General features: G+C 42.0%; 1 protein-coding gene across 3 annotated transcripts; it reads right to left on the bottom strand.

Moving 5' to 3' along the window:
• Positions 1-4,876: 4,876 nt before the first annotated feature.
• On the bottom strand, positions 4,877-9,245 carry LOC100414710 (putative protein ARB2BP). Of its 3 annotated transcripts, none has more exons than XM_017964695.4 (2): positions 9,107-9,245; positions 4,877-6,085 (listed from the first exon to the last, which is right to left on the bottom strand). In XM_017964695.4, the coding sequence occupies exon 2, from the start codon at positions 6,074-6,076 to the stop codon at positions 4,991-4,993; it is 1,086 nt and encodes a 361-aa protein (XP_017820184.2). In that variant the 5' UTR covers positions 6,077-6,085; positions 9,107-9,245; the 3' UTR covers positions 4,877-4,990. The 3 variants fall into 3 exon arrangements, 2 of the variants coding, with proteins under 2 accessions (XP_017820184.2, XP_035130168.1); XM_035274277.3 differs by lacking the exon at positions 9,107-9,245 and adding an exon at positions 8,634-8,770; XR_013527700.1 differs by lacking the exon at positions 4,877-6,085 and adding an exon at positions 8,659-8,787.
• Positions 9,246-10,793: the final 1,548 nt, after the last annotated feature.

The following is a 10,793-nucleotide window of genomic DNA, read 5'->3' as shown; positions in this document are numbered from 1 at the left end:
AATCAGTATTAACCATCACATAACCCTGATATTTTCTTTTAGTAATTTTCCAACCACTGACCCCATCCTGCTCCTTGGCTTTAAATCCCCACTAGTCCTTGTATTCAGAGTTGAGCCTGATCTTTCTCTCCTACTGCAAATTCCCCACTACAAGAAGCAGTACTTCTTGTATAAGGCCTTCCTTACTGTCTTTAACAAGTATATTAGGTCATTCTTGCATTGCTATTAAGAAATACCCACGACTGGGTAATATATATAAAAAAAGTTTAATTGGCTCACAGTTCTACAGGCTGTACAGGAAGCCTAACATCAGCATCTACTTCTGGGGAGGCCTCAGGAAGCTTACAATCATGGAAAAAGATGAGGGGGGAACAGGCATCCTACATGGTAAGAGCAGGAACAAGCAAGGTAAGGAGAGGTGCCACGTACTCTTCAATGACCAGATTTTTTGAAAACTCACTTCATGAAGACTGCACCAAGCCATGAGGAATCTGCCCCCATGACCTAAATACCTCTCACCGAGTCCCACCACCAGCATTGGGGATTACAATTCAACCTTAAATTTGGGCAGGGACAAATAACTGAACTTTATCATTCTGCCCCTGGCCCAAAATCTAATGTCCACCTCGCTTTGCAAAATACAATCATGCCTTTCTAGCAGTCTCCCACTCATTCCAGCATTAACTCAAAAGTCCAGAATCTCATCTGAGGCAAAGCAAGTTCCTTCCATGTGTGAACTATAAAATAAAAAACAAGTTAGTTACTTCCAAGATACAACAGAGGTATAGGCATTGGATAAACATCCCTGTTCGAAAAGGGAGAAATCAGCCAAAAGAAAGGGGCTACAGGCCTCATATAAGCTTAAAACCTAGCAGGGCAGTCAGTAAATTTTAGAGCTCCAAAAATGATCTCCTTTGACTTCATGTCCCACATCTAGGACACACCGGTATAAGGGGTGGGATCCCAAGGCCTTGGGTAGCTCCACTCCTGTGGCTTTGCAGGATCTAGCCCCCACAGCTGTTCTCACAGGTTGTGGAGAGCCAGTGGCTTTTCTAGGTACAGGGTGCAAGCTACCAGTGGCTCTACTACTCTGGGGTCTGGAGGACAGTGGTCCTCTTCTCACAGTATCACTAGATAGTACCCCAGTGTAAGCTCTGTGTTGGGCTTCCAACCCCACATTTCCCCTTGATACTGTCCTAGGAAAGGTTCTCTGTGAGGGCTCTGCCCCTACAGTAGGCTTCTGTCTGGACACTCATTTTTTGAGACAGGGTCTCACTCTGTTGCCCAGGCTGGAGTGCAGTGGCATGATCAGGGCTCACTGTGGCCTCAAACTCCCAGGCTCAGCCAATCTTCCCATCTCAGCCTCCTCAGTGGCTGGGACTACAGGCATGTGCTACCATGCCTGGCTAATTTTTATATTGTTTGTAGAGATGGGGTTTTGCCATGTTGACCAGGCTGGTCTTGAACTCCTAGGCTCAAGTGATCCACCTACCTTGGCTTCCCAAAGTACTAGGATTACAGATGTGAGCCACCATGCCTAGCCACCCAGGCATTTTCATATATTCTCTGAAATCCAGGCAGAGGCTGTCAAGCCTCAACTCTTGTACTCTGTGCACCTATGGGCTTAACATCATGTAGAAGCCACCAGCGCTTATGGCTTGCACCCTCTGGAGCTGTGGCCTGAGCTGTATCTGGGCCCCTTTGAGTCCTGGCTAGAGCTTGAGTAGGTGGGATGTGGAAAGCAGCGTCCAGGGCTGCACAGGGATCTCACCCCATTCTTTCTTCCTAAGCCTCTGTGCCTCTAATGGAATGGGCTGCCTCAAATGTCTCTGAAATGTCCTCAAGGACTTTCCCCCACTGTCTTGGATATTAGCACTTAGTTCCCTTTAGGTTATGCAAATACCTCCAGCAAATGGTTACTCCACAGCTCACTTGAATTCCTCTCCTGAAAAAGCCTTTTCTTTCTCTACCACATGGGCAGGTTAATAATTTTCCAAACATTTATGCTCTGCTTCCTGCTTAAATGTAAATTCTAAATTTGAGTTATTTCTTTGCTCCCACATTTGAATGTAGGCTGTTAGGAGTAGCCAGGCCACTTCTTCTTTTTTTTTTTTTTCCAACATGGAGTCTCACTCTTGTTGCCCAAGCTGGAGTACAATGGCATGATCTTGGCTCACTGCAACCTCTGCCTCCCAGGTTCAAGTGATTCTCCTGCCTCAGCCTCCTGAGTAGCTGGGATTACAGGTGCGTGCCACCACACCCAGCTAACTTTTTGTAATTTTAGTAAAGATGGGGTTTCACTGTGTTGGTCAGTCTGGTCTGGAACTGCTGACCTCAGGTGATCCACCCACCTCGACTCCCAAAGTGCTGGGATTATAGGCGTGAACCACCGCTCCCAGCTGCCAGGTCACATTTTGAATGCTTTGCTGTGTAGAAATTTTTTCTGCCAGATACCTAAATCATCACTCTCACGTTCAAACTTTCACAGAACCTAGGGAAATAGCACAATGCAGCCAAGTTCTTTGCTAAGGCATAACATGTGTGAACTTTGCTCCAGTTCCTAAGTTTGACATTTCCATCTAAGACCTCGTCAACCTGGTCTTCACTGTCCATATCACTATCAGCATTTTGGTACCAACCATTTAACCACTCTCTAGGAAATTACAAGATTTTCCTCATTTTCTTGACTTCTTCCGAGCCCTCCAAACTGTTCCAACCTCCGCCCATTACCCAGTTCCAAAGCTGCGTCCACATTTTCAGGTATCTTTATAGCAACACCTTTCTCCTTGGTACCGATTTTCTGTGTTAGGGTGTTCTTGCATTGCTATAAAGAAATACCTGAGACTGGGTAATTTATAAAGAAAAGGGGGCCGGGCATGGTGGCTCATGCCTGTAATTCAAGCACTTTGGAGGCCAAGGTGGGTGGATCACCTGAGGTCGGGAGTTCAAGTCCAGCCTGACCAACATGGTGACACCCCATCTTATTTTTTTAAAAAAAAGAAAAAAAAGGAAAGGGGTTTAATTGGTTCATGGTTTTGCAGGCTATACAGGCAACTTGGAACTGGTATCTGCTTGGTTTCTGAAAAGGCCGCAGGGAGTTTTACTCATGGCAGAAGGTGAAGGGGAGTAGGACTCTCATGTGGCAGACCAGTAACAAGAGAGAGAGGGTGGGGAATGTGTCACACACTTTCAAATGACCAGGTCTCACTAGAACTCACTATTGTGAAGACAGCACCAAGCCATGAGGGATCTACCCCCATGACCCAAACACTACTGGGCCTCACATCCAGCATTGGGGATTATAATTCAACATGAGATGTGGGTGGGAACAAATATCCAAATCCAAATTATATCAATGTGTCATAAATCATTTGTTTCTGAACACATGATTCCTTCTCAATCTTTTAGCTGTAGCTGAGCTAGCCTTCTTCTGCCTGAATGCCTTTGCATAGGCTGTTTATTTGCCAGTGACTTTGTTCTCCTAGACAACTACTATTGCTCTTCAAACTAAGCAACATTTTCTTAGGGAAATATTCCCTGAATCCCAAGGCTGTTTAGCTCTCATGCTAGATATTCCATCACACCACTTCTTTTTTGTTTTGGAGACAGAGTTTCATTCTTGTTGCCCAGGCTGGAGTGGAGTGGCACAACCTCAGCCTCTGGGATTCAAGTGATTCTCCTGCCTCAGCCTCCCAAGTAGGTGAGATTACAAGCGCTAGCTACCATGCTCTGCTAATTTTTGTATTTTTAGTAGAGATGGGGTTCCACCATGTTGGCCAGGCTGGTCTTGAACTCCTGACCTCAGGTGATCTACCCGCCTCAGCCTCCCATAATGCTAGGATTATAGATGTGAGCCACTCCACCTGGCTTCTTTACTTTTTAACACTCTTCACATTTGTAATTTCTCGGCCATTGTAAACTCTGTAAAGAGGAAGGCAATGTAATCGCTGTTTCTACTGTGTCCCAAACACCTAGTCTTGACTGTCACATAGTAAACACTCAGATATTAGTTGAAGATATGAGTGAACACACACACAACACCAAGAAATTAAATTTTTTTTCCTTCAGACCTTGTGAATAAGAAGTACAACAAATTTTAACAAAAAACATATACAAAGAATGTAGTTTGTTTATTATGTTTAATTTTTACATTCACTTGTAATTTTATTATGGTATTATAGAAATCAAAGATTGACAATATTTTTTATCAATTGCCATTTTGTCGTTGTATTAAACCATAATTTGTCAAAAGAAAGATCTTCACACTTAACAAATACTGCAAAACATTAATGATGGCACTGAATTCCCAGTTCATCAGTAGGCTACAAAAGAGAATATGTTCACTTTTCAAAAAAACAACAAAATGACCAGGTGCAGCAGCTCACACCGGTAATCCTAGCACTTTGGGAGGCTGAGGCAGGTGGATCATCTGAGGTCAGACATTCTAGACCAACCTGGCCAACATGGTGAAACCCTGTCTCTACTGAAAATACAAAAATTACCGGGCGTGGTAGTGTATGCCTGCAGTCCTAGCTACTCGGGAGGCTGAGGCAGGAGAACTGCTTGAACCCAGGAGGCAGAGGTTGCAGTGAGCTGAGATTGTGCCACTGCATTCCAACGTGGCTGATAGAGTGAGACCCCTCCTCAAAAAAAAAAAAAAAAAAAAAAAAAAAAGAAAGAAAGAAAAAGAAAATCAAATCAAGCAACAGACCTGGCCATGTGCAGTGGCTAATGCCTATGAGCCCAACACTTTGGGAGGCTGAAGTGGGAGGTTCACTTGGGGCCAGATTTCCAGACTACCCTGGGCAGCAAAGTGAGACCCTGCCTCATAAAAACAAAACGTAATGAAAAGTGACAAATCAAACCTCAAGCCAGAACATCATATTGTGTGTGAGTTGACAGTGTTTTTTTGTTTTCTCCAGAATCTTTATTAGCAAAGTTGCAGGAGGACCAAAAAAAAAAAAAAAAAATCTTAGAAGACAAAAGTAGTTTAAGCACTTTTTTTTCTTTTTGTGGAACTTCTAGTCATTATTGGCATTCTAGAGAAATTAATAGTTGTTTTGGCTTTTAAAGCTTTTTTAAAGTACTTAAAAATTGACTGAAGGCTAGAGGAAGGGGCTAAGCTGTAGTTTTCTGTACCAGCAGAAACCATAGGAAATTCCCTTTTGAAAACAGTAGCTGCAGGTTTATCCAAAGGCTTAGGACTTGTCACCCATTCACGGCAGTGGTGCTTTATCCATGCTAGTAACTGTACATCACTTCCCAGCTGGTGTCCTACATGATGTTCAGAGTCAATAAGTGCAACAGCATATACTTTGCTCATCACTTCCCACCTTCTACGAACAAGCAAGTCCATAAAAACCAAGCCTCCATAACCGTGTACAATGAAGGCAATGTCCTTGCCTTCAGTCTTTGAAATGAAGTAATCCCATATGTAAGCCATGTGTTCTTCAGGGGTGTTGCTGCATCTTTTTGGAATACATTTGGGACGCTGGAGAGAGAAAAAGCTCCCACCTTGAACAATTTTTAGAGAAGACGACTCAATATTTTGTGTTAAAAGGCCTTTCCACTCTTTTTCCATCTTTAGTTCCACAAAATTATCATTGGGGTTTAGCACAATTACATCATAATGTGCCTGCAATGCCATTTGAATACATGGTATCTGACTTCCATGTTGGAGACCATGATGTATTATTGCCTGCTGACTCCACTGACCAGCTCGAAAGACCCCCTGGTCTTGAAGAAGGACAAGAAGAGCAGAATGCTGGTTTGTTAATGCTTTCTCGCTCATGAAAAAGAAGCTTCTTTGTTCTTCTTCATCAGCCTCAGGTGGGATATAAACTTTTCCTAATTTGCACACTTTCTCCAAAAGCTCATAAATGTATTGTTCAAGCAAATGGCCAAGGTCCTGGTACCGCTTGCTATTTTTCTCAAAGACATTTCCATAATGGTTAAAGACAAAAGGTCTTTGAGTCTCGGTGTGTCTGAATTCAGCTTTTTCATTGAAGTCATATTTAAGTTCTCCTAGTAAGTCAGATTGTTCAATAAATTTTTGGAAGCTCAGCTCCTGTGTCATTGGTAACCACTGAAAGTTAAAAGAGTAATAGTTTATCAGTGCTAGAAAAAGTAAAATCAAAATTTCAGCCTCCCAAATTCTTCCAATGGCACATGATGCTAAATTAAGCATGTCAGAAAGACATTAACCTTCAAACTATGGTAAAGATATTAATTTGAAATAATTGTGAATGATACAGAGTAGTGAGAGACAGAATATATGAAAGGACAAAGGAGAGACCATATGTAAATGATGGTCAAAAAATGATTTTTTGAAACACAACCTGCACCAACCTGCCCAGGAAGCCAACCCCTCATTTACAATAAACAACACAGGAAGTCAGTCTGGTATAAGTCAGACTGGCAGGAAACCAGATTTCTATTGCTAGTGACAATCCAGGAAACTAAGCAGTAATAACAATTGGCTCCAAATGGCGAGAACTTCATTAATAACTGACAGCTTTCCTAATTTTGTCCCTATTTCCAACTTGGGATCAACCAGAGAGAGCCAAATATGCACCCCTAAACAATCACATAAGATGTCCCCATTTCTAGTTAGCCCACCCACAGCTTCCCCATGACAACTTGTAATCAGGACAAATGTGAAGTCTTCTTTTTCCCCACTAGAAAGCTCTCCCACTCTTCCACCTGCCTTGAGTCTCTGCCAAAATGCAAGTGATAGTGGTGCACTCCCTTGCTACAGCAGGCTCAGAATAAACAGGCTTTTCTCATTTGGTTGGCGTTCATTTATTTTGACAGAAGATATTTAATAACTTTTGCTGTTAAATGAATGGCAGAAGATAGAAGTGGGAGTGAAATGTGAATCAGCCAATGAAGATTATGATGGATTCAATGAATACTAGAAGATACAGTTATTCTGATATATGAGAAAAAAAAAAAATAGGCTGGATGAAAAGTTAACTCAGAAATGTAGTTGCTGTAAGTAGAGCTTAAAGGGGAAAATAGGCTTTGAAAGGTTAAGTGGCTTGCCCTAAAACTAAAAAACTATTAAAGGGGCCGGGTGTGGTGGCTCACGCCTGTAATTCCAGCACTTTGGGAGGCCAAGGCGGTGGATCACGAGGTCAAGAGATCGAGACCATCCTGGCCAACATGGTGAAACCCTGTCTCTACTAAAAATACAAAAAAACTAGCTGGGCATGGTGGGGCACGCCTGTTGTCCCAGCTACTTGGGAGGCTGAGGCAGGAGAATTGCTTGAACCGGGAGGCGGAGGTTGCAGTAAGCCGAGGTTGCAACACTGCACTCCAGCCTGGTGCCTGGTGACAAAGTGAGACTCTGTCTCAAAAACAAAAACAAAAAACCTATTAAAGGAATGATTGGGTATCAGGCTGACTCTCAAATGCAAATTCTTAACAAATATGTTAACATTCTCCCTTCTTAATTTTTTTTTTTCCTGTATTTTTAGTAGAGACGGGGTTTCACCATGTTGGCCAGGCTGGTCTCGAACTCCTGACCTTGTGATCCACCTGCCTTGGCCTCCTAAAGTGCTGGGATTACAGGCGTGAGCCACCATGCCCCGCCCTTCTTAATTTCCTAACAGTGACACTGGCAACCTACAACCCACTTCCAATAAGTAGCACTCAAAATGATTTCCAGTGCAACTCAAGTTGCTATTAGGCCTAAGGCAAAATTAAAGTGCTGCTTGCTTGGATGTCTTAAATCTTTTTTAATTTTTAAATTAAAATTCCCCCCCCCCGTTCAATAAGCTGGTCCAGGATTTCTTAACTCTTTTCTCACTTTGTGAATCTTCTTCTCTGACCCCTCTAACCCAACAGCTACTTTATCAAGGTTTTTGGTTGTCCAAAAGCACCTAGCCATACTGCTCTCTATTCCTTCCCTTTCCATTAAAAATGTTTCCAGTTTTTGCTGATCTCAGGTGTTATTTTTGAGAAACAGAGTCTGACTCTGTCACCCAGGATGGTGTGTGATGGTGTGATCACAGCTCACTGTAGCCTTGACCTTCTGATCTCAAGGAATCCTCCCACCTCAGCCTTCCAAGTAGCTAGGACTACAGGCAGATGCCACCATGCCTGGCTAATTAAAAAAAAAATTTTTTTTTTTTTTTTAGAGACTGGATCTCACTATGTTGACTAGGCTGGTCTGAAACTCCTGGGCTCAAGTGAGCCTCCTGCCTTGGCCTTCCAAAGTGCTGGGTCTACAGGTGTGAGTCACCATGTCCAGACTCTCTCTCAGATGTTATTAAGTAATTAATTTACTTTTTCTAAAGTGTAAATAACGGACAAACTTAAACATCCTTTAAAAAAAAAAGGCCTTGCAAATGGATGCAATGCATGACAAAAATCTGTGCTTCAAAAATCTAACAACGTTTTACAATTGAGGTCATGGTGAAACAATCTTAATGGGATGTCACAACCCTGTTTAAACTTTTCAGTGGTGATGTTTGTTGACTTCTTGTTGCCAGACTGGCATGAAAAAATCCTGGAAGTTGCTACTCAGTCCTAACAACAAGTAAAAAGCTAGATCTTCATAAGATCCATAGAAGAAGTAAGCCAAAATTGGAGGGACGGAATGCAGGTGAATGTAGAGAATCACAACTTACCAGAGCAGAAACTAGCTACTCACACCTCCAATGGAACCGGTACCAGCTCAGTGTGGACAAGTCAGAGAGACTTAGCCATCCCCTCTTCTCCACTCCCCAGTTTTTTGTAGGCTCCTGGAGCTCTCACAGGTCCTCACGGTGACTATTCATGCTTCTAGCAGTGGGTGGGGAAAAGGAACCATTTTGAAATACGTCAGAGCGTTTTGTTCTTCTTAACAAGGTCTGCCCTAAGGAGAAACTATTTAATCAGAGGCTAACCTGCTGGGGTTTTATCAGAGCCTAACTGACTTCGGGTGAGGGAAATACCCAGCTCCAGCCCACTCTTGCTATCCTGCTTAACCTAAAGGGGGTTGGAGCGAACTGAGACCTGTGAAGTTCACAGTCTAGATGCACAGGCTTACTAAAATTCTCAATGGTCTCCCTTTTCACTCAGAATAAAAATTAAGTTCTTACCATGGCCTACAAGGTCTCACCTGGTCCTTGGCTCTCCAGTGTCATTTGCTTCCACTCTCTCACTGGCTTACTCATCCAGTTACGTGAGCTGGGTCTTTGCTCCTTCTCAGGTGTCATTTCCTACCAAAGGCTTACTTCACCGTAGTCACACCTGATCTACTTTGCCATCAATTTGTGGAGAAGCTCCTGTTTTAAGGGTATTCGCTTATGCCGTGGCCACAACCTAGAATATTCTTTCCCTTTATAGATATCTACAGGGCTTTTACTTTAAAGTTTCTGCCCACTCTTTATCTCATCAGAGTGATTCTCTTTGAGCAGTCCATCTGCAAGAGCAACTCTCTCCCTTTCTTTTTTTTTAAGCACTTATTTCCAACTGACATGTATTTGCTTATTGTCTACTTCTCTCCATTAGAATGTCAGTGCCATGATAGCAGGAACAGGGACTTGGTTTTGTTCACTCCTCTATCTCTAGTTCTTGGAATATTGTCTGGTGCACAGTAGGCACTTAAATATTGTTAGAATTTTACAATTTTTTGCCAAAGAAAGCACACTTCAAAAGTCCTCTAGCAATATATTGACACATAAGATGAACACAAGGCTTTGAAAAATTAGAGGTTTCTTCTATACTTCTAAATTTAATAAATGTCAAAGGTTTATGAATTATTCTTAGAGAATATCCCACACATCAATTTATCTATATATACTTTGTCTTTTGCAAATCAAGATAAACCATCTCTCTCAAGCAAATTCAACATAATTCAAAAATAAAGAGGGAAAGAATCGAAATATTATTATGCTTAATTTCCCAAAGAATGGATTAGAATAAGATAGCATAGAGGAGGAAAAATAATTTTTTCCTTAATCTGAATTCTTAGTTGGGATGAACCCTTGTAACAAGAGAAAAACAAAGAAGTTTGTTAATGCATGGAGTGCACATGTCTAAGAGAAACCTAAATGAAAAGTAACTCATTTTTAGAAGATACTACAGGCATGCGCCACCAAGCTTAGCTAGTTTTAAATTTTTTTGTAGCGAGGAGGTCTCACTATATCGCCCAGGCTGGTATCAAACCCCTGGGTTAAGTTCTTTAGTTAAAAAAGTTGATTTGTGAGGAAACTGAAAATTCAATTATTTTTCAGTAAGCAATGTTTTTATTAAACAGAAATTAACCAAATAAATATCCTTGCTGAACTTCAATCCCAGCAAGCCATAAAGTATTTCTGCCTTGCAGTCATTCCTGCCATGTAAAACACTTCCCTAAGCCCAATACCCCACAACACCTGGGGCCTTACCTCTACCTGGGCACTGACCACATTATAAATAAAGGCTTGACTGCTCTAGTGGACAAGTGAGTTGGGCTGATCCCTTTATTGACTGTTACGGTTTGATTCCCAAGCCAGCCCTTTTATACCCCCATCTCCCATCCTATTTCTAGATTCCCTTCGGTCTTGGAACATGCCAGAAACATTTTTCCTCCTTAGAGCACTGTGCTGAATTTTGTTAAACTTGTGATTAAATCGTCATGAAATCTTACACGTTGATTTAAAAATTATTCAGATATGTACCATTATGGCTAAACAGGCTAATAGCACCGGGCGTGGAGCTCACCGAGGACTAGCTTAGTCCCTTAAGTATGGTGATAAATGTTAATTGAACGAATTCCAGTTTATAGAGTCCGACTTTGTCATCTCAGCATTTAAGTTATTGAA

The sequence above is a fragment of the Callithrix jacchus genome, chromosome 15 (genome assembly GCF_049354715.1).
Source record: "Callithrix jacchus isolate 240 chromosome 15, calJac240_pri, whole genome shotgun sequence".
Lineage (NCBI taxonomy): Eukaryota > Metazoa > Chordata > Mammalia > Primates > Cebidae > Callithrix > Callithrix jacchus.
The sequence above is the reverse complement of the archived record's forward strand: the minus strand, read 5'-3'. Positions and strand labels throughout refer to the sequence as shown.